The following is a 27687-nucleotide window of genomic DNA, read 5'->3' as shown; positions in this document are numbered from 1 at the left end:
TCGAAAATATACATTTTAGCTCCATTTTCCGACGACCATTGAATGTATCACATCTCTTACAAGGAGAAGAAACAAAATTCGGACATATTTGTGATCGTTTACGTGGTAAAATTTCTATTTATTTGCTCTCCGTTAAGTTTAAATGTAAAATGTTACGATTACTTAAATGTATTTTTAAGTAAATCTCGAACACAACTTAGAAATAAAGTTGTAAGGAATGTTTGCGAGGATTTCCGTAGTAAGTTCTGTTTAAAAATGTTTCGGTTAGCCAAAGCTATGAGCGTTTTAGGGTTTCGGTTAGCCAAAGCTATGAGCGTTTTAGGGTTACGGTTAGCCAAAGCTATGAGCGTTTTAGGGTGTCTATCTAATGATAAGTATTTAAGAAGTCATATTAGCCATTGTGAAGTTATGTATTTAAGCTTACTAATATCTTCTCCATACAATATATTAAAATAGACGTGAACGGCAGCAAACGTAATTTAGGTATAATTGTAGAAATGGTAAAATTTATTATTTTTGATTACACAACTTTGAACCAAATGATTAATCAGATTCTAAAAATGTATAAAGTGATGTTAAATACTTATTTTCATAAGTACATCCCCTAATACAATTTTTGTTTTAATCTTTGAAGTTTCCAGGACAATAAAGAAATCTTTCAGCATTTAGCTGTATTTAAAACACTGCAAGATGAAAACTAATGGTTGTTAAAAAAAAAAAGTGTGTTGACTCAATTTCAAAGTCCTGCTTTGAGTATTAGTAGCTTCAATGAAATAATCGACATTCATTAATTTGTTCCTTAAATGCCTGTTGTATCTAATTAAACTCATACCAGCAGAAAAACAAGTAATACACGTTTTTATACAATTAGATATATAGTACATTAAAGAGTAACAAGGCTGACAAAACTAAAAAAAGAACTTTTTTCTTCTTTTTTTATTTTATTTTTTGGACATTGTTCTTGGTCGTTCTTTGTCTTACTTGTAATAGTCATTTAGGCCAAGTTTATTAATGAGTTTTGGCATTGTTTAACAATAAAAAAAAAAAACATGCAGTGCTTTATGACATAAAGTGCTTTTCAGAGTAAATACGTTTTTAAAGTGAAATAACAGCAGAAAAAAAGCCCCCGACAGCTTATGACACAGTTTAAGGGTCAGTTTGGTTTATTGTTTTTTTTTTTTTTTTTCCTTTTTAATGTCATCAGACCCAAACCATTAGACCATCAGGAATAGTAAAGACATCATTTATAGTTTGCATATCAGTTATTGTCATTGTCATGTCATGAATAAAATCAATGGTTAATAACTAAAAATTGCAGCGCTGGAGGACTGGAACAGAGAAATTTACTGTTTTTCACAGATTATATTAAAAGTATAAATAATACAAACTCAGTGTAGCTGTTTGTTTGGGTGGCTGGAAAAATATTTTTAGACCTCATCATCTCGAAGATCCTTGTTTTCTTAGAAAGTTATTTACTTTGGTATTATTTCCCTGTTGAAGGTGAATTTCTAAAGTTTTTACATGAAATGTTGGGAAGCTGAATCAGCTGGATCTCAAAGGAAGGACGATTATTTATAAACCAGAGGCAGATCTTTAACGTATTATCAATACCCGAGTGAAAATCTGCTCCTGCTGAGACTCAGCGAATCATCAGATACGGAGAATGAATGAAAGCAGCGCCCTTTGGTAGGTTTGATGTATCTGTTTAATACATTTACTTGTAAAATTAATATTGTATTGTTTGCTAACTTTACAGCTTCAGTTTTTGTGCCGTCACTGTAGATTATCAGATGCAAACAGCTTTCTTCATTTTTAAAAATTATAAGCATGCTTCAAGTCTGTACTTCTATATTTTTAAATCTAAAATGATTGATAATTTGATCAGGTACTTAGTACTTTTTACCAAATACATTTTTACATGTAATTTCTTGGAAGGCTACTTTTCACTTGAATAAAAATATGTTGAAGTAGTGCTTCTCTTACTTGAGATCAATTTTTGGGTACTCTACCCACCTCTGGAATAACTGATAGAAAAATCAATTGCTAAAATAGTTAGTTGCAACTCTTAGTTGTCTGATGCATTTGAAGTGAAAGGCCTGTAAATAATTAAAGTATTTTCAGGAAGTTGTGACTTGTGTTTATGTGTTTCTGCGTTCAGTAATGCTTCTGATGAGGCTGAGATGGATGAAGAGGTGATGCTTTCAGACCAGGAATCTGTCAGTTTGCTGCAGGATCTTCCTGCTTTCCAAAGCAGAACATCTGACATTTCAGGTTCTCATGAGATCAAAAACAAACTGGAGCTGAATCAGCAAAAAAGAGGGAAACTGAAGTCCTGCAGAGGTGAAAAGTCTGCGTCTTCATCACGATCAGGTGAGCTGGAAAAACATTAAAGCTTCATGTTTATCGAGATTAAATTGGAGATTTTTTATTTGTTGGCTTCTGTTTGCTCATAGCAAAAGTTCCAACTGAAAAGATGCTTCACAAGAGAAACGAGAAGGGAGAGACTCTTCTTCACAAAGCGTGTCGGAGGAAAGATCTGCCTAAAGTCAAGATGCTCCTTCAGGCTGGAATCAGCGTCAACATGGAGGATTATGCAGGTTTGTTACGGCTGAAACATTTCTGTTTACTCCTCCATATGTTAGCTCAGTGGTTCCCAAAGATTTTCTGGTTCCCCCTATGGATTACAATAAATAAAAAAAGAAAAAAAAATCAACTGAGCACACACATCGTTCAATCAGACATAAACTTATACACATGTTTTGTTTTCAAACTCCACTGAAGTTTATTTCAAACTTCAGGTTGCAACAAAACACACTACAAACCATCTTTGCAGTGAAACACTTGTGTGTTTTGTTTTTTCATTCATCCATACCGCTTCCCGCTCCTCCTACAATGGCACTGCGACCCCTCTAGGGGGCACTCCCCACACTTTGGGAACTACTGTGTTAGCTGAAGCATTTTTTCATTGGTCTTCTGTCAGGATGGACGCCTCTGCATGAGGCCTGCGTTTCTGGAGACGAGGCTGTGGTGGAGGAGCTGCTGAGGGCTGGCGCTAACGTTAACGCTCAGAGCTGTGAGGGTGTCACACCGCTGCATGACGCTGTTTACAGTGGACACCTCCAGGTGAAGGAATAAACTCTCAAGAGTGTTTTGGCATCTAAAAAGAAAGAAAAAACATCATTTAGATACAGAAAACATGCATGCATTCCTTTTACTTATTCAGTTTTAACAAAATATCTCTAATTTCTGGTGCAAATATCTTAGTACACTTTGAAATAAGACACAACTAACATTTTCACAGTCCTGAAAATATTATCTGAATTTTTTATAATAAATGGCCGCCTCCTCTGGAAAAGAGTTTCTTTCTACGCTAACAGAATGTTTGAAATGTTTTTTTTCTTCTGTGTAGGTTGTGAAGCTCCTCCTTGAGAACGGATCAATCCCTGCCGACCAGAACGTTGGTGGAAAAAGTTTGTTGGACATGGCCAAGGACAGTAGTATGAAAGAGCTGCTCATGAGTTTCCAAACATCCTGCAAAGGCCAGAGGAAGTCTGGCGAAGGGGCAACACCATGCGGAGAACCAGGTGAGCATCCAAAGAAGAGATTTATTGAGACATCTGATAAAGGTTTAAAATCCTGACTGATTTAGATTTATTTAAAGTTGTCAGTGTTCCAGACTTTCATCCAAGAGAGTCGGGTGATACAGGCGGAGAATCTACTGATGTTCAGCTGAAACGGATAAATAATGTGAGACTTTTTCACATATTACACTTTTTGCTTTGAGCTGTTTGTGCTTCTAGTTTATGCTTACCATCAAAGTGATGATAAGCATGAAGTAGAAGTGAAAATGCTTTTGCCCCTGAAAGATTCAGACTGTTATGGATTCATTTACTCTTCTGCTCCAGCTGCTCCATATATGGTCGTGCACATCCTGTTTTTATGAAGGCACAATATCTTTAATTATCTTATCCGAAGCTGGAGATTTAACCATTTTTATTTAACATTGTTTTTGCTGTTTACATCAGTATCACTGGTTGCTTTTTTATTATAAATGTGAGCAAAACTTTGTCAATATTCCGCTAATGTTGGAAAAACATAATTCCACATTTGTCATGTTTCTTTTAAATAAGAAATGCAAATAAAATCACGTGTGAATCACTCTTATTCACGTGATAAGTTATTAAAAACCTGCCTCTCCATTGTCTTACAACCACTTCCTGTCTTCTTCATGGTTTGTACCAAAATTATTTCCATTAGGAGACTTTATTTTCAAATTGTTAAATTGTGCAGTTATATGATGAATGGAAACTTGACTATTCTTGGATAAATGCTGCATCATTTTACTGAAACCTTCTGCTTTGATTTCATTCAGTTCAGAGCAGTTCAGAGCAGTTCAGAGGTGGTTTCAGCGCTTCTGGAGGATGCAGGGAGGAAACAAGCAGAAATGTCAACTTGGCCTCTGAAAGATCTCAAGGATGTTGGTGAGATTATTTCAGTTTTCATCAGCAGTTTTAGAAAAAATATTGTACATTATCACATTTAACATTCTCTCCAATCTAACTGCAGTTGTTCTGATTTTCAGGGAAATGGAAAAAAGTTTTGTTGCAGATCCAAAACGTTCTGATGGACGTTCTCATCAAGCAGCGTTTAGAGAAGAACGATCTGACCCACAAATTCAAGTCAGTTCAGGAATATCATAGATTAAGCTAAAGCATTTTCAGGTTGGATGGACAAATACTGAAAAATTTGCTTTTTCTTTTTAATTACTCTTCTAATTTGAGAAAAATACAAATTCTGCTTCCCCATGTTTGGTTCTGGTTCTGGAGATGTAGAGCAGACCAGAACCAGAAGGGCTGAGAGTTCTGGAAGGTTGATACAACAACAGCAGATATTTTAAGTCATTCATAGATTTATAAGCAGCAGTATTTTAAAGTCGACCTTCGGAGCTTCAGGGAGCCAGTGAAGGATTTTAAAACTGAGGTGATGTGCTCTATCGTCCTGGTTTTAGTCAGAACACCAGCAGCAGCAACGTTCTGGATCTGATTGTTTTTTTTAATCAGACCTGTGAAGACACGGTTGCAGTAATCAATGTGACTAAAGATAAACGCATGGATGAGTTTCTCTAGGTCTTGCTGAGACATTAGTCCTGTAATCCTGCAAATGTTCTTCAGGCGAAAGAAGGCCGAATTTGTAACTGTCTTTATGTGGCTCTGAAAGTTCAGGTTAGAGTCAATCACTACACCCAGATTTCAAAATGGATCACTACTTTCACTAGAGTTTGTATTGATGGTTGAAGTCCTTGAAAATGCTTGAATTTTATGGTTTTGAAAGTGCTTGATTTCTTTATAAAGTCCTTGAAAGTGCTTGAATTTTATGGTTTTTGAAAGTGCTAGATTTCTGTATAAAGTCCTTGAAAGTGCTTGATATTCAAATTGTGCAATTTGGTAATAAAATGCAATTCAATGCTTGAGTAAAAGCCTTTTATACAGTTGAAATCAGATATATTAATACACATAATAGAAAGACACATACTTATTGTTTTTTATAGTTTCCACCAGCACTTCTGGGTAGGCTGTGTGGAAAGCCAGTGGTGCCAAAATTTCTTGTTTTTGCATTGTTACTAAAAATTGTAATTATTCTTCAATGAATGAATTATCTTTCTTAATATTTTTATTTTCTGAGATGCACATGTGCAGTTATGCTGCTGATCTGTTTGCACATTTATTCCTCCTGATAACAGCGTGATTATCTCTTTTTTCCAGGGTTGTGTCTCACCACCTTTGCCACCGAGTCCTGAAAAATCAGTTCTTGTGTCTGGCTTCAAATCAGAGACATTTGGTGCAGCTCCTCCAGAAACAAATGCAACTGGAAGAAGCTTTCACTACAACAAAGGCTAAAATTTCAGTTCAGTCCTTGAATCATCAGGTCAGCGTTGCTGCTCCCACTCTCCCTGACCTGCAGAGTGAGGAAGCCGGTAGATGGAGAAATGGTCCACAAACCAGAGCCGCTTTGCAGTTTTTCTCCAAGATGAAAGGAAGGAATGCGTTGATACAAAGAGGGGCTAACGATGATGGTGGAGGTCTGCGTCAGCTCGTACAGAGCGGAGTATTGCCCAAGGGCAGCGATTTACATCTGACATTAAAGGTGACATTCATCTCTTAAGAGTTACCATTAACTAGAGCTGAAACGTTTAATTGTGATGAATCTAAATAATTGACAATCAGAGTTTGGTAGTAACTAGTTAGATTTACTTAGCCACCCTTACTGGAGCAACTTTTTGGACAAACATTTACTTGTAGGAATATTTTTACTTTTACTTGAGTAAAATTTCAAGATTTTCTACCCACTGAATGAAAAACACATTTTAACCAAAAATTCACCAGACACAGACACACACCTGCAGTTTTTGTTAAAATTTCTCTTTTGTGTCATTTTGTTATTTTATATTGTAATTACGTTATTTATATAAATTATTTTCAATTTATATTTGGATTTTTAAAGCAAAATATAATTTTTTTCTTAAATTATAAAGCATTTTTTGCTTACTTTATTAAATATGAAAAACTATTTAGTATTTAATAAATTTTAAATATTAAATGAATGATCATTTGATCAGTTACTCAGGTCTTGAGTAGACCTTTTACTCACTTGAGTAATTTCTTGGTTGGCTACTTTTTACTTTTGTTCGAGTAAAAGAAAAGTAAGCAGTATTCTACCCTCCTCTGTCGTCTACTAATGTAGTAGTAGATTAACTGTTAACTTGAGCATACAGACTCAAAACTTGCTGAAAGATCAACACACTCAGAGCAATAATCAAACCAAATCTACACAAAATATATGCATTTTGCATTTAAGATAAATGCAAAATTATCTCAAATTCTTTTTGAAAAGTCCTATAAAACAACTTCTGCTGCCCAATTACTAATTGGTTAATTGAAGAAATAATTAACAGATAATTCTTAATTTATTGATGTCAAGACAAGCAGAAAAGGCCTGGACTTTTCATATGGAGACGTTGGGAGTATTGTTAGCTGCAGATTCATCCTTTTCTAAAAATGATCAAGTGTTCACTGAAGGAACTGTATGTTGTTGCATTTTAGAATGTGGATAAAATGTGGATCTTCTGATTTAAAAAAATAAATTGAATTGTTTATTTGAAATTTAAATCGTATTTGCAGTACTGTATAAAAAAAGGCTTAAGTGGCTAAATGAAAATTCTGCACAATGTGCCATTTTTTTCATCCAGTTAATAAAGAACGAAAATAGTCGTTAGTTGCAGACTTACAGCTAAGTCTACATGAAATAAATGGAATGTTTCTGTTGCCTTTTGATGCATTTAGCAGCTGTTGAAAAATAATTGCTAGTGGATTAATAAATGAATTATGTCTTCGTTTCTGTTACAGGGTAAGCAGCATGTTGCGCAGGTTCTCTCTGGTGGAGTAATAATGAGCAAAGGGAAGTCATATCGGGCTCCAGAGTTCTGGCTGGAATCCATTCTTGGTAATAACATCCCTGTCAGCTCCATGTATGCGCTGAACAAGGTTAGTCTTCATCGTATCACTGAAATGGCACCTTACAGTTTCAGAAAAATAGCCCTGATTCTTGAAACATTTGAGTTTTTCAAAAGGTTTAAGTGAAGTTGTTATTCTTTATTAGGCACATTTTCTATTGATATATACAAGCTACGTTTATTGATTTTGCATGGAAACTAAATACATTTACTGCTCCCATCTAATAATTTTTGGCCCTGAGAAGCTGAAGCTCACAGATTGGTCAACACATTGTTTAGTAATAAGAAAAGAAACTTGGAGGTTAATTGTAATTGACTCAAACATGATATTTTCCCTCCTCTGTCTTAAAGATGACTTTCAGAGACAAACCCTTGTCTTACTACTTGCTGAACTCAGAGGCAAAACAAAATCTGTCTGACATCCGTCTTCATGCTGACAAAGATGATTCTACTGAACCGGAGCCGAGTTTAGGTGAGTCGGTCATGTGTCTCAATACAGAAAAACCTTCCAGATGAAAATCCCCTCTTTAGACTGACCTCAAACTTTTATTTCTGACAAACTGAAAGCTCAGAGATAAAAAATAACATTTGTTTTTGAAAGAGTTTTCTTAATTTGCTTTAGATTGTCAAACTACCTCTAAATTCAGTGTGTTTTGGGTCAGTAGCGGATATTTTTGTGCCAGTCTGAGTTGCAACATTTAATTTCCCTTTGTGAGAAATACAGTACTTTTGAATAGAATTGAAATGAAACATAGCAATTCACTTTAGTTTTTGTTTGTAAAATAACCAATCTTGAATAACTTTATGGTAAAGAAGGGTTAAATTTATGTCCAATTAAAATGAGTTCAGACAGAGATCTGAAAAAGCTGAAATAAACAGGAAAAGTTGAAGGACGTTACTACATTTTAAAGTTTGAATGACGTTTCTAGCTCAATGTACATGAAAGTAGTTAGCTGGGAAAAAGTGCAGTTTTTAGCCAAATTTTTCAGAAATGTTTGGATGTTCCATTCATTTCAACGGGGCACAAGATGATTGAAAAAGCTGAATATTTAATAAACCGTAGAAGATGTCATTATCAAAAGACGTAGCTGCAATGTCCTGCTTAAGCAGGATATGGTGGAAGTGAAAAGGTTGAAATACCACAAAATATGAAGAAGTAATGTGGCTAAAAGCGTGTGAAACAAGTAGAGGAAATAGCAAGAATTAGGATGTCCTGTTGATTATATTTTGTAAATTAATTTCATAATTAAACATCTTTTTTATTTTTATACACTGTGTATAGCCCTTAGTTTCTTTACAAGAAACGTTTCTTTTTCATTGTGTATTTGTAGTTATTTCCTAAGTAAATTAACCCTTTAATAGCCCTAAATAAGGTCCAGTAAGCAAATGGTATGCTAACGATCACCTGCCTTTCTTGTTGGGTACATTTTGTACTTCATTAACAGTTTTATGTTTTAATTCTCTGCAGAATCAGTGGACCCATATCAGCTCTTACGAAGAATTCGTATTATCCATCTGGTGACCCCTGAGGAGATGATTCCAAACGCTCTGATGGATTTGTACTGGGACAAACTCATGAAGCAAGACCAAGAAGAGTTTGACAACTGGGAGCTTGAACTCTAGTGTTTGTCTTTATATTTTTTTTATATTTATTTGTTTTTTATGAGCCCGACATGGTAAGTTATTTTTTTATGAACCTGTTAGGGTTTTTCTTTTATTTTACACTATTTTATTTTTTGTGTATTCAGTACATAGTAGAGTTTGTTCCTGCTAACTAAAGTCAGTTACAATTAATTTGTCACATCTAGGGGAAATAGGCAAAAGTGACAACTTATCAAATAAAAGTGCTAGTATAATTTATATATTATGGAAAGTTTATTTACCTTTGCTGATATACAATATTACACAATTTTTTTTTTTTTTTTTTAAAGTATTTCTCTTGAGAGTCTTTAATCCAGCTTTTACGGAAGACCAGAGAGGTCAACAAAAAGCAAAAGCCGCAACACAACAGCAAAGAGCCACAATAGATGCTGTCAGTTTAAGCATAACGTCTGTTGTGACTTTTGTTGTTGCATTGTTGTTTTTGCACTTTGCTGACCTTTCTTGGTCTCTGTATGTTTCAGAGTGAATTCAAGACGTTTTCCACCAACTTAGAATAACTCCAATCAGCTGATTTACATAATTCATGAGCCTTTAAACTGCCGTCATATTTTCATTAAATGGATGCTTTTATTTGTTCCCCATATGTAATTTTTTTGTTTCTCTTTATCCTCCTGTCAAAACCTACAAACTGTCATTGCAAAAGAAGAGACGTGTTTGACGCAGACTTTTGCATTCCTGTGATCTGTGTTTTGTCTACATTGTTGTGTAGAGATGCAGCAATACTGCAGCAGACGAAATAAAACAAAAAGAATCCCGATCGTCCTCTTGAATCCCAGTATTTTCCTGGTCGGTATGAATCATTTTGGATTCTGTCCTTCCTGATTTAAACACAATAAAATGGAAGTTTTGTTTTTGTCAATGGTATGAACTGGACTCGCTTTTAGAAGTTGCAGCCTTGAGCAAAATCAGGATACAGATCCCAAATGCTATCTAGTATTTAAGATTCAGCTTTAGCTTCACTTGGTTCAAACTATATATGTAAAAAAAATATCTTGGACGCCTTTTGCTGTCCAAATATTAATTGAAAAATATGTATTATTAGCTGTATCCTTTTCCACAAATTACCAAGCGTTCACTAAGGAATTCTGTGTTGTTGCATTTTAGGCAATCAAATGTTTTTGTTTTTGTTTAAAAGAAAAAAGTATTTAATTAATTGTTTATGTGCATTTTCTCATGTATCTCCAATATTGCATAAAATAAGCTTAAGTGTTAAATGAAAAATCTGCAGAATGTGTAGAATAATCAGCGGAATAGTAGCAGCCCTAAAACTGTCAAGTTGAAATTGTTTGTGGGGGCAAAAATGTTTTTTTCATTTTTTTTTTTTTCAGTTTAAATTGCCAATACAGCTTAACTGTATTTATTTCATTTGTCTCTGTTCAATAATAAACAAGGTAGATTAATTTCAGGACCTGGATTCTAAACGGAATTAGCAAACCAGATGTTTGTAATTAATCTGTTGTAGTCCAGGGCCGCACAAAATCCCTTAGAGGGCCACGGGGCTCCTGGTCCAAGCTTTGGACTCCCCAGATTTAGAGAGATTGTGGAGAGGAATAGTCAAAAAATGTCTCTATGTGCTCCAGCCTGTATATGTAGAAGATGAAGTTGCTTTTTTTAACCCCACAAATGTACTAAAATTAATCACAGGATGGAGCTCCTGCAATAGGATATTTTATTGTCTGACTTTTGTATAGATATTTAGAGAGGGGAGAAGCTTTGTGGCTGAAAGATCCCTGTGGAAAAAAAACTTCCTTTTCCTTAAAAACGTGACCCTAACACTAGAAATTACTCATTACAACTCAATTATTCAAATTTCTTCTACTCCTTTTTTACAGGAGGGGAGATATTGGGTCAGGCTTTCTACTTGAAATTGCAGATCAGACCAGCAGGTGGCAGCATACACTCCATAGCTATCCACAGAACTGTAAGCATTTCTGAGAGGGAAGATGCCCCTCCACCCCACCCTGCAGAAACAGGATGTGTCCAGACATGGGGGTTTATGCAGTCATGTGACCACACTCCACTCCTCCTCATGTCTTATGTAATCCCCATCTTAGCCATGTGCTACCCCCATAACCAATGACCTACATAAGTTTATCACACCCACTTATCTACAGTGTTGTGAACTTTTTCTGCTTCTCCTAGAAGCTAACTTGTTCACATCATAGAAAACTGTCAGTCATGTTTTATAGGTCGCTTTTAAATTAATAAATTTTCTGATCAATTGAATCACATACATGCCTTTTTTCATGGAGTAAGGCAGCTGTCACACCACTTCCTCATTGGCAGTCTGGTGAAAAACTGCATTTCTGAAGCAGTAGGGGGCGATTGTTAAACTCTTTTTGTCAAGAGAAAACTTCAGAAGTTAGAAAAGCTTGTTGTTGTTTTAGTTGCAGATGCAGATGGGAGTTTGGAAAGATTCATTACTTCACTGTGCACTGCATTCTTTCCAGCCTGTTTTGTGCTCGCCTCCTTCAACCAAACTACTTATGTCACTGCTGCAACCCAGTCAGAGATGAGTATTGTCTGGGTGCTTATATGGAACCCCATTGCTACCAAGAAATATGCATTTAAAAATATTAAAACGACATTTCATAGGGGGAGAATCAACTTCATTAGTTCAGCACTTTTCAAATCAGTGTGAAATTTAAGCAAAACTAAAATCGAAGTCAGGAATAAAAATGTAATAAAGATCAATTTCGAAAAGAACTTAGATGAAAACATATAAAAAATAGTACATATCAGTTAAATAGCCATAAAGCTAAACAAACTTTTTTTAAAAAAATTCTCTCTTTTTCCCCACAGGTTGAATATAAAACATCACAACTTGAATTAAAGTGCATTTCTATGCTTGTGTACTTTTATTTTCAAACCAGAACCATATATACCAGAACTATATCTATTTTTGTTTGAAATTATATTTCCCCATGGAAGCTATTTCACCAATAAAGTATAACAGAATATCAACAGACCCAGCAGTCATGACATTCTTTGTAATTGAATAATTAACTGAAAGGGTTGTGTGAAGCAGTGAAGAGTTGAGTAAGGTCATTCACTCTGTGACCAAACTGTTGGCCCTCATTTCTATTTATGGATGAAGACAGTATATTTTGAATGTCCTGGTTATAGTTCATACCTTATTAAAATACTGAATAGCTATCTAGTGATATGTCTTACAAATCTATGTTTATAAAATAGTCTATTATGAAATTGATTTAGTTTTATTACAAAACACATGTATGCATAAAAATAATATATTTTTATATTTATATATGTATTTAAAGAGCCTGCTATGTGCATATTAGATTCAGTTTAATTGATTTATTTCAAAAATAGAAATGGACATTTAATTTTTAAGCTGAATTCATTCATTGTTTTCCGCTTCTTATTGGCATCGACAAGCTTCCATATATCTTCACTTACACCAATCATAACAATAGAAGTGGGCGGGGCTACGCCAGGTTTGGTTGTCACACTCATTGGGTAAATAACAAACCACCCACTTATTTCGAAGCCTACGGTTGGGGGAATCACGGGAAGTTTAACGTTGGCGGAGCTAAAAGGAAACAAAAATGAGACGTGGGGATTCATTTAACGAAACGGACGGTTTCTGATAAGCAGCTGACGGTTACTGCAATCACAGGTTGCTGCTGTTTAAAAAAAAAAAAAAAAGAAAGAAAGAAAAAAATTCGGGGTGTCTCATCTGTCGCGACGCAGCGGCTAACGAGCTAACTGACCGCGGATGAAGTGAAGAAGTCCTCTCGGTGTGCGTATGGAGCCAACGACGCAGCGGTTACATATATAGGACTGTCGGAGCTGGGTGTATTTCCTGTAAGAGGTGTTATCCACACTAGAATCGACCGCTTTGTTGTTCGTGTCCTCCTTTTATGTTTTTTGTGTGTGTGCGCTGGAGGAGCGTCCCCACTACATGTATGCTAACCAGCTAACGAACCCAGGTTTTGCTGTCAGGAGCCGAGGGACGCCGACCTGGTTCTCCCCCCTACACGCCACTATGATATGACGGCTTTATTTTAACTGCGGGATCCCCTCTCGAAGTACCGGACGCGGAGCATGCAGGAGAGGAGAAGAGTCCAGATTAACAGATAGGGGACGTCGGACGGTACCGAGTTTTAAAAAGGACTGCGTGGTTAATTCACCGCCGATTAGAGGTCGCGACGAGGAACATTGAAGGATGAAGAAGTTTTCCAGAATGCCAAAGTCCGAGAGCGGAGGACTCGGAGGGGCGTCCGGTACCAGCTCCAGCTCGGGGGTCAGCAGCTACTTCGGGAAAGTGTTCGCGGTTGGCCGGTACCAGGTCACCGTGGAGGAGCTCGTCGCAGAAGGTATGTTCTCCTTTTCTGGGTCACACCCGCCTTATCTCTGTGAAGATTCTCCTCCTCAGAAATGGATCAGATGTGTGTTTAATTGGTTTACACTCCCCAGTAAAGCGGTCTTGTTTCCCCCTAAACGCCCGTTTGTGTCCCAGTAACACGAAATTGTGTCTACAGTTCTTAAGGAGGTCATTCTTCCTCAAATCCGGGTTGTTGCATTTTAACCAGAGTTGGATAGTAACTAGTTGCATTCAGAGGTGGGCAGAGTACCCAGAAAATGTCCTCAAGTAAGAGTAGCACTACTACAACATATTTTTACTCGAGTAAAAGTTATAGTAACCGGTTAAGAATTTAGTCAAGTTCTCAATAACTTATCAAACTATCAGTCATTTAATATTTAAATATTAAATATTAAAAAATATTTAATATTTACCTTATCAGTTAAGTGGAAATTTGTGAATTTTAAGGATGAAAATGATAATCATTTATATAAGTGACAAAAACAACAATTAAAATAAAAAAAACCCCCAACAAAATCTGGCAAAAGAAAATGTTTCCAAATCAGTTTATTTCAAAAAAACTTCTGAAATTTCATAAGTTGATGTATGCGTTCATAAGTTTTCTTTTTATTGAAAGAAACTGTTTTGGAAACATTTTCTTTTGCCTGATTTTTATTGTTTTTTTTTTGTTTTTTTTTTTGTTACTTGTATTAAATATGATCTGTTTGGTCCATAAGATACCAGAGATATCTTATGCATATTTTATTTAACTTTAAATAAAGTTGTTTATTTAAGTTTATTTAACTTTACATTTTTGTCCATCTAATGTAATTTTTTAAATATTTAATGATTGATCATTTGGTCAGTTACTTAGTTATCAAATACTTTTTTACTTTTGAGTAATTTCTTCAACAGCTACTTTTTACTTGAGTGAAAATATGCTGAAGTAGTACTACTCTTACTTGAGTACATTATTGGGTAATCTACGCTCCTCTGGCTTTACCTGCATCAGCAGGGATTAAAATGTGAAACTTTTCCACTTATAGCTGTGGTTTGCATCCTGCTTCAGCTGCTGTAGTTTGAGGATTTGCACCCAAATGTGTCAACATACAGCAATGAACTCTGTATATTCAACAAGTTTGGGGTATTAACAGGGGCGTCTCTCTATTTTCATTTTAGATTTGTCTAAGGGCTATTTTGTCTAGCTTAGTGTAGCTAACTCTATTAAACGTTATCAACTTAGTCAAAATTGTTGAGCCGTTATTGACTATAAATAGCAAACAGTATTTATTCACCTGCCTTTCTTCTTCATGAAGTTTCTTTTTTTGTTGTGCAGTAGTCTGTGGATGTTTTTTCTTATTATTAACCATCGCATACATCAACCTGCCATTGGGGTTAGTGGTGGAAATTAGCCACTTGGCTACAATTTAATGCATTTACATGTAAATGTTGATTAATGGAAAGTGTCCACTTTTTAAAAAATAAACTTGAAACAATCTTCAACAACAAAAAAATATTAATGGCAGTTGTAAAACAACATAAAAGAGTTTAATGCCGTAATATTAAAAAACTTTTGCTTCCATCTTGTTGCCATTTTGTAGGTGTTTTATGGGTCGTCGGCTATGTTTTATTTGTTTTGTTGTTGGAAATTAAAAACTAATTTTTAAGTTTTATAATCCTTGGAGGAAAAAGTGGAAAACAAGTAAAAAATAAAAGCTGCTCAGTGAATCTCCAGCTCTAAGTTAATAGTAAACTTACTTCAAGCAAATCTCCCTCTTTCAACAACTGCGCAGTTGTAAGTAAGACATTGCAGCATTTCACAAAAATGTGAAAAATGTAAATTGTAACATTTACTTCCGTGGATATCTGGTTCACTGATGTCAGAGGTGTAAGGGTTGACATTATCTGAGCAAACAATTAGGATCAACACAAAGGTGTTCAAGGTGTTGGCTTGAGTAAACTCTGCTAGACGAGCAACTTTGGTTAAACTCTGGATTACATTCTCTCTTGCAACAACGCTTCTCATTTTTTTATTCCAGTTAACAAGATACAACAAGAATTTACTCTTAGACTTTAAAAGAATATTTATTCTAACTTTTTTCCAGGTGTTGCTGACTAGTACAGGTTGTGCTGCAGATGGGGGCATGGTGGGCTAACTGGTTTGACTAGACCTGGTTTAAGTCTATCCGGTGATCATTCTTGGTGGGCTAACTAGTTTGACTAGACCTGGTTTAAGTCTATCAGGTGATCATTCTTGGCCAACCCCTGAGAATGAAGTTGGACAGTCCTGTCTTGTTATTCCTCACTATGACCTTAAAAGGGAGCATAGAAATGTTCAGTCTTCTCAAGAAAAAGTCTCAATCCTTAACCTAACAAAGAAGGTGGTTGCTAAAATTAACAATTAAAAAAATCAATTTGACAAATTAACAACCACTGTGGTGCCCAACACATATCCAGGATGAACCCCACCAATACTGGGATATCAACACAATACAGAAGTGAAGGCTTTGCTGAAATGGTTCTACCCAATTTATGCAAAATGGGCTAAAATAGTTAGAGATGCACCATATATCGGCATCTACATCAGCGTTGGCTGATGTTAGTTATTTTTTAACATCATGTTGGGCTGATATTAAAACCGTTGTTAATTTCCATCTTGTTGCCATTTTTTAGGTGTTTCAGTGATGGTTGGCCATGAAGAATTTGTTTGATCATGAGATAGTGAAGCAGCACAAGATTATGGGGATGTTTTTAATGAAAGTGGATTCCTAAAAATGATGGAATGAAATTGGGGAAGGATGTGGAAAAGTGGGGAATTTTGACATGATAAATGTCTAGAAACTTTGTTTTTTCCCCCAAATTCTTGCTTGGTTTACAGTTGTCTCACAAAAATATTCTCAGATTGAGGGGAAACGTCAGCAATTGACGTGTGCGAACGTAATTGGGTTGCAACATTAAAGTAATAACTGCTGGGGTGTCCCGGATGACAGGTCGAATGTTGAGCAATAAGCTGTGTCTGCACATTTCAGCTCTTCAAGGCTCTTCTCGAAGTTGTAAACATGCTCCTCATGACTCTGCAAAACTGCTGTTGTTCGCTTACAGGAAGAGGAAAAAAAAAAGAAAAGAGAAAAATGTCTTTCAGGTTCAGTCAGACTGGAAGAAAACAAGGAAGTGAGGAGGAGAGAAACTTTTTTTTAAACAGTTCAGTGTTTCTAAAGCGGTTCAGTGATTATGGCGTTGTGGGTTTCAGTAGACTTTGAGTTTCAGAACTGCCTCGTCTGACCCTGATGGAAACTCAACCAGTTGTAAAATGATTGTTTTTATTTTGTGGGCAGTTCTTTTGCTTTGTTGCTGCACTAAAGCAGAGTAACTGGAACAGTGAGAACAAACGCAGTAAAACAACACTTTAAAATAAGATTCAATCTATTTTATGCTTCTTTTTACTCTGGCCTAAAAATTTAAATGTCAAATAATAAAACCTAAAATTATAACTCTGAATCTGAGTAAGAAACAAAGGAACGCCGAGTCAACAAATCAGATTCAACAAACATGTCTCCTCTTGCAGCACAACACTGTAAACACACTGTAATCTCAGCCTACAAGCCTGATCTCACTCCTCCAAATGAAAAAGAGAGGAAAAAAATAAAAACCACAGTTCCTCCTGCAAGCAGTCATGACACTGTGATCATATAATCATGTGAAGTGGCTGCTGCATTGGGTTTTATTCTCCTGCCAGTAACACAAGGTTACACAACGACCTTTGCTCATCAGTCATTCTCAAGGTAAATGCTTAGCTGTCAGGGTGTCACAGTTAGTCATAGATTACTTCATTATGTCTCACTCTGCTCAGTTTGTCACATATCTTTAAGTATATATTGACGTTTTATAGATTTTGAGGTAAAACTACAGTAAAATAAAAAGTATTCCTGGAAATAAATCTTGAGTAAAAGTAAGAAAATGTCATTCACAAGCGGAGCATAAAATGGTCTTCACATTGTGAGAAAAAGGGCAAGGCACCCATTCTTCTTAGTGCACACCACCCTGCTTGTTTTCATTTGTTTTCCACACAACAGACAGGATTGTTATGAATGAATTACCTCCTGCAGGTCATAAAGTTCAACAGAAGCCTGTCAGTGACACATTGATTTAAACAGGCATGTGTTCAAGCTGGGAAAACCTCGAAAACATTTTGGACTGTTGGTTTGGGATCGCGTGTTTAAATCATGATTGAAAGGAACATAATGTAAGTTATAAGGAATTTGTTCACCAATAGATGTACAAATTTATTTAAACTGAGGATACAGAACAGAATAGACCTGTTTCTGTAAATGGGGAATGTGGTTTCAAGAATTAGATATAACTTGCCTATCAGAGCTTTCTGCTGTTCTTGTCCTCATCAATAAACAGTCATTATAACTTTCAGCCATAACACACAAAACTTTATACAGACTAAACAAAGCATCAAATCAAAATTTGCGGCAATGATTTATTTGGCATTTTGTTAAATCATTTGTCAAATTGTTTCAGCTCTATAATGACCATAACCGCTGCAAATCAAGTTGTTATTTACACTGGAACTGGATGTAATTATTGTATAGCCATTTTTACAAAATCTTACAAAACTTTTCCATCACCAATAAAAATTAGTTGGGAAGTTTAGATTTTATATGTAGCTCCTAAAAATCGTTCGAGCTGCTGTTTAATCTTCTCTCAGTCCAATTCTTCTTGTATTTTTCTGCAGCACCTAAACCATCTTTTTGCATCAAAGTTTTAGAAGAAAAAGTTGTATAAATGTCTTAGTCGTGAACAAAGATGGCAGTGTTTCATTAATAGTTTTTGAAAGTTGAAAAGAAGTGTTTCAAGCTTTTCAAAGTCTGAAATCTTGAAATAAAGAAATCAAATGAGGATAAAAAAAAAACAAAAAAACAATTGCTGGTTTTCAGACATGTGACCTGGATGACGTGCGAAATTCAGATGGAGGGCCGGAAGTGAATTTCTCCGGTTCAGAACAAAGCAGAATTGATCACAGCAGTTCGCTAATGCCCTAAATTAGGGTGGAACAGAGAAGGTATCTCGAAAAAAATACACATATATTTAAGATATGATCCGTGTTATTGTGGTAAAAAAGACTTCTCTTATAATATTGAAGATTTACCCGCATCGAGACGATCCACATAACTAACTATCTGGTGCTGCAGACCTCACATTATACGAGCCAGAGGAAAGTTTTCAAAAGCCTGGAGAATACAATCATTTAGTTTCAAGTTGGGTCAAGCATTTAGGATCAAAAGAAGCATTAAATAGCTGTCGACTTGCTTCTGCCGGGTGAGTAGTGAATTGTGCTATTTTAAGTAATTAGTCTATGATAACGATGCTTCTGCTAACAACGAACTAACCTAGGGGTGGGCACTCCTGGTCCTCGAGGGTCGGTGTCCTGCAACTCTTAGAGTCTCCCTGGTCCAACACACATGAATCCAACAGCTGAATCACCTCCTCAGTGCAGTCAGGTTCTCCAGAGTCCTGCTAATGACCTCATTATTTGACTCGGGTGTGTTGAAATAGAGATGCATCTAAAAGTTGCAGGAGACCGGCCTTGGAGGCCTGGAGTTGCCCACCCCTGAACCAACCCATGTTATTTCTATGAGCTGACGGTAAATAATTTATTTAGCTTCTGTAAATCTCAAATTCATGCTGAGCTATACGTTAATGTTGAGTCGTAGGACGCTGGAGCGAATCGTTGTAGGTCAAGGATTCGCTCCGATTTGGACATGAATATACTTTGTGGCCAGACATGAAGCATGTGGGGGAATAGTCACAACTCACTGTGACTGAATGCCTGGGTAGGTGAACATTATCTTTTCTGTCCGTGACTCGGCAGTGAGCTAGCTGCTAACATTAGCACTCTGAGGACAACCACTACATGGGATAAAATTAATATATCTTACCTTACATATGAATGCTTGGCTTTCTAAGTAAATGTCCAATAAAATATCTGAAAATACTCTTTAAACAATGGATCGTTACCTGTTAGAAGGTGGTGCTGTAAACTTTGGCGTTGTTAGTTTCCACACCTCCTGTTTTCAGCTGTAGATTGTTGTTGTCCCAAATAGTTTATATTTGTCTAAAAGTGTGAATCAAGTATGAATTGTTGTGTAAAAATGCATATTATTTGCAGAAATGTGGTCATAACGTCTCTGAAGGAGTCTGATTAAAGTAATGAACTGCACTGTTATCTGTATGCATCTACAAACTACCAGTGACTCAGTGTTGCATCATCAAACAAATAGATTCTTCTCCTTTGACTGTTGCCACATCTAAACCTACAACTTTAAACATTTTGGCTTTGTCAAAACTTGATGTGTTTTTAGATGAGACATTTATTTACTGCCAATAAAGTTTGGTCTTTTTTATGCATTTTGGCCTACTGTGATAAACAATAGAATACTGATTCATTTTAAGGTGATTTTAACTCATATAGTTCATTTACTTTGGTCCAAATCACTTGATGTATTTAACTTGTAACTTTTTCTGGTGTGTGTTTATTGGTTAGGTAGGTCAAAGCTGGTAAAAAATGCGAAGAATGTATTTTTCTGACAGTCATTTGAGCATTACTCTGTATGATTTTAAATTTAATTCAGTTTAATTGTGTTGATTGAGAACAAATGTCGTCTCAAGTGCCTTGACACGGCAAAATCATTTAAATTCAATCACTCATACATCCCTATTGATCATTCAGTACAATATGCTCAATTATTCTAAGTCGATTAAAATGTTTGTAAGAATATTTAGTAGATTGAGATGCTTTAAAAGTTGCAGGCGGTTTTACTGACAAGATGTACTGCTTTGTTTGTTAGTTTATTTACTCCACCTTATCCCAGAATGCAATGCAGACCTGACTACAGGAAGGCATTTGACTCAAATTTGCAGCAAACACCTGGAAGCTGTGTTGGATTGGGGTTTTGATCACATTCACAACAAGAACGAACCGTTCTACAGTTCATTAAGAACCGTACTGAGACTATTTCCTCCAAACTGTCTCAAAGTGAATTTAGTTTAAACGGACTAAACACCTCGGGTATAAAAACCCACTTTAAGATGAAGCTTTCTGATTTAGTTGATGAACGTGCAATCTCTTGCACCAGCTACTCCTCATCCTCTAATGGGTTTGAGTTTATCTGGAGATCGACTGAACCGCTTTGCTTTCTTTCCTCTTCCTCAGTCTGATAACGTGATGAGACTGATGCTTGAATTTATCTCTGTTTGCTTAACCTTGCTAGAAAGTACAGATTACATCAGTTTATTTCCTGTCTTTACGTAGAGGACATTCAGAGAGCTTCATCAATATAGATGAAGAAGGCAATTATTCTGTATAGAAAAGAGAAAATATTCTGTTCCACCATGTGAGCCGCCGATTTGCTTTGACCATTGATGCCGAATTAGTCATGTGATGTTTTCTCAACTCGCTCTTTCAACTTTTATCCAGCAGCTATACCAGTTTAATGAAAACCGCAAGATTCCCTTGCGGCTAAGCTTTATGGCCAGTACCTCCTCCTCTGTTCTGTTACCGTATTTGCAGAGCTGGTCTGTTTTTATGCTGAGCAAGAAGTTTATCATTTCCCTCCAACTCCTCCTTAAGTCTTTAGGTTCCTCTTCAGCTCCTGCTGCTGTCAAGAGGAACCCAGAGGCAACATGTGACTCGTCTTGCTCTGCTCACTCTTATCACACAATGTCTTCTTAAGAGTTTCAAAAATGGCTACCAGATCGAATGTTTTTGCTTGGCTTGTATGAATGTTTTAACACTTGATTTGTAAAGAATATTGCTTTTTGTTCCACTTTTGTTTTAAGCTAGCAAATAAGTTACTTTTTTTTTCTTTAATATTTTCTCTATTCAATTTTCTTGTTTATTATTTTATTTATTATTCTTAAACAAATTAAGTACAAAAAGAAGGTTATTTAGGGATAAAAAAAGCTATCCCATACCAGCCTGACTCTGTGTGGTAAAGTACTGTATTGTCCAGGCTATAAATCGCTCTGGTGTAGAAGTTGCATAAGTCAAAAAAATCCATCATAAAGAGTTAAAAAACATATACAAGTTGAATCTATTGAAATTGTCAAACATCAGAGAAACCTCGTAATGTTTGATGCGTGGTTCTTGACAAACTGGATTTGATTTAACATTCAACTCATAAGTCAAAAAATGTGTCATGAATAGGGAAAAAAACCTCTGGATTACAAGCTGCAGAACCACCCAAACTATGAAAAAAAAACTGTGACTTCTAGTCCAGAATTTACGATAATTGCCCTCTAAAGCTGACAATTGGTTTTGCCACCCTTTACAGTAATAAATGTCGTCATGTGTTTACGATAACTGACACGGAGTGATGAAAATTTGGCCCAATTTCTTTCCTCTTTTTAATTCAGCCACACTTGAGATTTTTCCAACTGGAACACCCTGTTTATCGGCACCATATTAGCCTGGACTTTGACTTGGTCACTCCAAAACTTTACTTTTGTCTTTTGAGATATTCAGAAGTGGACTTGCTGGAGTGCTTTAGATTTTTTTTTAATCTTACTGCTTAACTGAAAGGTACTCGAGCTGTAGGTCACAAACTCATGGCGCGGCCACGTTCATTTTCTCACACACCAGTCATTCCACAGTATTACTATTGTAATACTTATTTAGTGATGAATTTTACATTCTACATAAATCCTCATTGCATCAGATACGGTAATCATTCCTAAAAACTATTCATGTCTCTTGCGGAAACAAAAACCAGCTAGTTTGAGTGAAATTTCAATATCGCTGTATGAGTGTTTTTCCACATAACGCACATCAACAAACTCCTGACCATCTCAACTTTTTGCACAGAGCTCTGTCGAATTAGCTTGGGGTCAAGTTCGGTAGGGGGACTTCTCTCTGCGAATAAAATGCCATTTCTTTCTTGTTCGACTCCGTCAAGAAGAGTTTATTTCAGTGCTTAAAATGGAAGTATGTGAGGGCCTTCATGTTAATTGTTGGTATGATGTTTCATGAAATTCTTGGTTGGTCTTATGTCAGGTATAGCACAATGTCCAAAAAAAATTCCACTTTTGTCTCATCAGTCCACAGAAGATTTCCCCACAGTCTTGGGGATCATCGACATTTCTTAATTTGTCATAATTTTCTTTTTATTAATATTTAAATTAGTGCCACACAGACAGTTTTCAGCCTTATTTATTCAGACAGAATATTTAATCAGCTTTTTCTGATTAAATTAAATTAGATGACTTACAAACCACACCGTCTCTCTTGCACAAGCACAGCATCGGCCTCCAAATATGGTCACAAGTCAAACAGTTGTTTGGATTCGTTGGTAAATTTGTGGTATAAAGTGTCACTGGACCTTTTAAAACGAACAGGAAGGCTGTGCCTCTGGGGTTTCACTTCCTGTGGTTGCAGTTATACAACCTCATTTACAGCTCTGGTTCAGCTGAGTCTCCTCCATCTTTACAAGGTCACGCCTGCAGATTTTCTTTTGCATTTGTTTTTGCTTTTTTTCTTGCACCTTTTTTTTGCCTTCTGCCTAAAATTATTTTTTAATCTACTTTGAGTAATTAATTGAGCATATTGCTTTATGTGATAACAAGGATGACTGGATTGTATGACTAAATTGAAATTATTTTTTTTATAAAGTGCCTTGAGATGACATTTGTTGTGAATTATAAATTGAATTGGAAAAAGCTGCAAGCAACAGACCCAGAGAACATGTTGACCTTTCACCTACAACTCATGCATGTTTTCAACACCTTAATACCTGAATTTACATCCAATTGTGCAAAATAATTTGCAATTAATGTAAATTTTGAGTATGATTCTAATTAGTCACTAAGCATTCAAGAACTGAAACAGACTTTTCAATGTCGGTGTCATTTTATTGGTGCTGTTTCTAAAAAAACAACAACTTTGAAATTGACTGAAAATGTTTTTGAACAACCATAAATTTTTATCAATAGTGTTTCAAATACAGCAAAATTACAGTCTTGTGAGCTCCTAGCTTGTTTTTACAATATAAAATCAGTCTTGCAAAGTAAACTGAGAAGCCACAGATCATGTAAAGAAGACAAATGCAAAACTTTTTCCATGCAAACACCTGCTTGTGTTCTACACATGGCTTTGTCACCTCCTCCTTAGCCACTTGTGATCAAGGTGGGTGTCAGTCACACATTTCTAGTTGTGTGTGTAACTTTTACTTGTGTATTTTCAGAATGCTGTTTGCTTTGTAAATTTACATTTTAGTGGTTGTAAAGTATATTTGGTAAATGTGTTGTTTTGAAGATTCTCTTGCTTCTTATTAAGTAGATCTGGTTCCCGTTGAATTGTTCTTTTGTATAAACCCTGGTTAATGGGGTTGAGGTTTTCTGTTCGGTAAAATTAATTTATTGGAAAAATTAAGTTCGATTTGAGCCGTTTTTATGTGCGTTTTTGTTTTCGTATTAAGTTTGATTTGAAACTTTGTTTTATTATGAATGCTGAAAATGCACTTTGACATCCCACTGGATCAGGGGAACCAGGACTCTGGAAAGCCAAACGGGTTTACAACCTGCGGCTCTGGAGCCTCCAGTGGCTCTTTGGCCCTTCCACAATGACCCTCCATAACTTTAACTGAAAATGATAAATAACCAGGTTGTATTTTTAGTCATAGAATGCAGGTTTGAACAGTTTTTTATTGAAATAATTGCATTTTATTTCCACAACAGAATAACTCTAAAAGTACCATTAATAGTCATTTAAATCTGTTTTTTATAAATATTTTTTCCATAATGTTTTACAAATATGAACATCCCATAGAACACAAATTTATCCACCTTTTGCATTTCTTCATTAAACTTAATTTAAAAGGGTAAAAAAAAAGTAAAATGGTGCTTAAAAAAAAAAAAATTATATAAGACATTTCCCGAAAGAGATTCTAGTTGTGTTTTTTCTAAAATGCCATGTAATATTTGTGGCTCTAAATAAGTTTTATTCATTAGAATTGAAGGAAAAAATAACTTTTTAATTTTAAATTTTTAAATTTCCTAATGGAAACAAACAAACGATAGCTAACATTATGCCTTAATTGAATAACTTGACTATTTTCCCCCATGATTTTCCACAGATACAAACTACCTATAGAAGACAAATTTATCCTTTTTTGGCAATTTTTTTTTACATTTTAAAACAGTTTTTTGGGGATTTGTGTCACCTTTGTCTGTGCTTGATCATTTTCATGACATAAGGAGTTGTTTGATTTTGCAGTAATTCCCTTTTTTAAATCTGTGAAGGGAGAATGCCATCATCTTCTATTAGCATGCTGTAGTGGTGATGAATGGGCACATTGTGCCTCGGTGTTGTCTTATCCCAGCAGCCTGGAGAGAGTGGTGGTACGGCGATGCAGCTCATGGTCCCATGATGGCATCGCTGCCTTTGTGCTTGCTCATTCAGCCTTTTTGTTTCTGCCTTCTCTCTCTCCAGGAAACTGCAAATGAATTATTTTGACCGCTGCTGGTCTAACGATTACGGGAAACCAAATGTGGGAGCAAGATTGGTTGATACAATCGCCTCCAAAAAAATGTTTATTTTTTGGAGGTGATTGTTTAAAATGATTGATTCCAGACTTGGAATCGGCAGTTACACAAAAAGAAAATTTTTATTGGTCTTGTGATTCGCCAAAAGCAGTTTTCGCACATTTATTTTCACATTGCTTTCCAATTTTTCACAGTAAGGAACTGTTTTCATCATTTTACCAAAGTTTAATGACCACAAGACACAGGCAGAGATTAACGAGCAAAGGGAACTTTGGATTTGGATTAGTTTGTTCTGCAAGGGATTCATATTGGCAACAAGTATTTTTATTTTTTATTTTTTTTGAAATTTCATATAAATGGAAAATATACAATGGAACAAAACTGAAAAGGCTCAGAATCTGCCAATTTTACAGCTGATGAGGTTAGATCTAAGGAAAACCCTTAAAAAAACATCCTATTTATTAAATTTATCAAATCTAGAAGCATTTTTTTACACATCACCATAAAATGTTGGCCTTTTATGCAACTTTCAGTACATAAAACACCAACTTTTATGCACCAAAAGTTAATCTTTTAGTACATAATGACTAAATTTAAGCACTACATGCCTCTAGCTCTGTTGAAGAATATCCAGCATTTTCTTTCAATCTTTGAATAGCTGGTAGTCCTTCAGGATAATCAGTCAGAATTTGAATTGACTTCTCAATCTTAAAAAAGAGAGAAATCTGTCTGGAAAATCCTGATCGGTTCGGTTCTAATTTGGTTATCAGTGCGACAAACGGTGCACATTATATACAAGGAATGTTTGTCCATACTTTTTGTGTCATAAAAGTATATAATGCATTAAATCTTATTATTAAATGTGCTTATTAAATCTGTAATGTGCTACTTCAGTCGCCTTTCTCAGTCCCATAACATCTCTGAAAGCAGAGCCACTCCTTTCTGTTGGTTTAGTTGTAACAATTGAATTTGAAGGCAGACTTAAAAAAAAAAACAAAAAAAAACGTTTCATTACCAGAACCTTCCAGCTCACTGAGCCCAGTGTGAAAAACAAGCCCAGTCACTGCACCTCTTGCAGCCTTTTATGGAGCTGCTTCTCCGAAACGGTTTGGAACAGCTGTTTATCCAGCTTTCCGAGGGTTTTTTACTGCTCACCTGAGCCTCGGTCAGGGTAAACATGTGGACTCTTCCTGTCAAACTCTGTGGCTTTTATGTAAGCCAAAGTTACAGAAAGAGTTGGATGAGAATGGAGAATTAAAGTTTAGCTGACAGATGTGTAAACGTAAGTCTTTTGTAGTTTCCTCTAACCAAGCAACTGGTTATGTTTACTGAAGAAATGAGGACGAGTCTGCAGAATTGCAGTGATTTAAAAAAAGAAATAAAGTATAGGCAGATTCAGAAAACCAACCTGGTCTGGGATATTTTACTAAGCATTCAGTTTTGTCACAGATAACAAGTTGCATGACGTTAAATATTCAAATTATAAGATCTTATAGAGTTAAAAGCTCTACTTGAATTTATTGTCCATCTATTTAGATTCAAGAAATTACTTTTCTTCCAAACGTGTCTCGTTATCGCTGCAATAGTCCGCCATAAACTATGACATTAGTAAGCAACCTTGAGAAGCAGCCCTGCTCTGAGATAAGAGCTTGCCGGTGGAAAGCATTTCATTTAGTGGAAAAGAATAACGAGGCACAAGCTGGATAAATCATTTTTATTGTGCACACTTTAAATATCAGTGCTGCTTTGAAGATTGCTGGATATCCTTACAAGGAGAAGACAAACCTCATCAGCCCTAAAATATTAATCTAATGGATTCTGCACAGTTGAGTCAGAAAACTTTCCTGAGTTTGCTATTTTAGGGTTGGAAAAGTTGCATTTTATAATCAGAACAGAAATGAGATGTTTTAGTTTGAACTATAAACTGAGACAGCCATCATGCAAGTCCAGGATACTTGCAGTGCCTCTGCCACGTCCGTGCACTTTCAGAGTTTCTCGCCAAGGTTTCTAAATATCTGACCTGCAACAAGTATCTCAGTTCTGTGGCCTATATTAATTAGGTTTTTCTTTAACAAAAAGTCTTTGACAATGCTCTCTTTTTAAAATCCATATATTTCTTATCTAAAACTGTCACATTTTAGACCTTGGTTGTGGATGAAATCCGGTGAGCATCAGGAGAAAGCTCACTGGTGCAGAATGTCTTGACTGCTCGATAAAAACCACAGGGCGTCTATTTTTAGGTTGCTGTTGTGCAACTTTTCAGGACTTCAGAGAAACAAAGATGTATTAATAGATTCTCGTTAGCCTGGAATGGCTTACAGGGCTAGTCTGAATAATTAGCTGTTAAATTGGTTCTTAATTTTGTGGTTAAGAACAACTTGAGCTTTGCTGATTGATGTTGAGTCTGCTTTCTTTTTACATGATTTCTAAAGTCTTGCTGAAGTTCTATTTACACCGTGATTAAGCCATTCAGAGAACAAAAGCCGCTTCTGCATTGGGCTCTACTGAAACTAAGAGGATTTCATAAAGTGTGTAGGATCAGAAAGTCATTATTAGTAATTAACAGGAGCAGCTGGCACTGACAGAAAAATGTTTTACAAGGAAATATTACCTGGATTTGTTTATTGTTTGGTAACAAATTTTT

At 35.8% G+C, this 27687-nt stretch overlaps 2 protein-coding genes across 3 annotated transcripts in view; both read left to right on the top strand.

Annotated features, from left to right (window-relative positions):
• Positions 1-46: 46 nt before the first annotated feature.
• Positions 47-9934, top strand: LOC122827775 (ankyrin repeat domain-containing protein 31-like). Of its 2 annotated transcripts, none has more exons than XM_044110755.1 (13): positions 47-105; positions 1501-1686; positions 2159-2370; positions 2454-2597; positions 2981-3123; positions 3410-3584; positions 3662-3747; positions 4373-4481; positions 4583-4679; positions 5763-6144; positions 7404-7541; positions 7862-7982; positions 8979-9934. In XM_044110755.1, exons 2-13 carry the CDS (start codon positions 1664-1666, stop codon positions 9131-9133), a joined length of 1785 nt encoding a protein of 594 aa, XP_043966690.1. In that variant the 5' UTR covers positions 47-105; positions 1501-1663; the 3' UTR covers positions 9134-9934. The 2 variants fall into 2 exon arrangements, with proteins under 2 accessions (XP_043966690.1, XP_043966691.1); XM_044110756.1 differs by lacking the exon at positions 47-105 and adding an exon at positions 117-238.
• Positions 9935-12657: 2723 nt separating this feature from the next.
• The window catches only part of bmp2k (BMP2 inducible kinase), a 54858-nt gene continuing 39828 nt past the window's right edge, over positions 12658-27687 (top strand). The window contains exon 1 of the mRNA XM_044108085.1: positions 12658-13512. Coding sequence (XP_043964020.1) covers positions 13362-13512 — 151 coding nt within the window. The 5' untranslated portion in view covers positions 12658-13361. The remainder of the gene's footprint in view (positions 13513-27687) is intronic.

Source organism: Gambusia affinis, linkage group LG03 (assembly GCF_019740435.1).
Source record: "Gambusia affinis linkage group LG03, SWU_Gaff_1.0, whole genome shotgun sequence".
NCBI lineage: Eukaryota > Metazoa > Chordata > Actinopteri > Cyprinodontiformes > Poeciliidae > Gambusia > Gambusia affinis.
The sequence above is the reverse complement of the archived record's forward strand: the minus strand, read 5'-3'. Positions and strand labels throughout refer to the sequence as shown.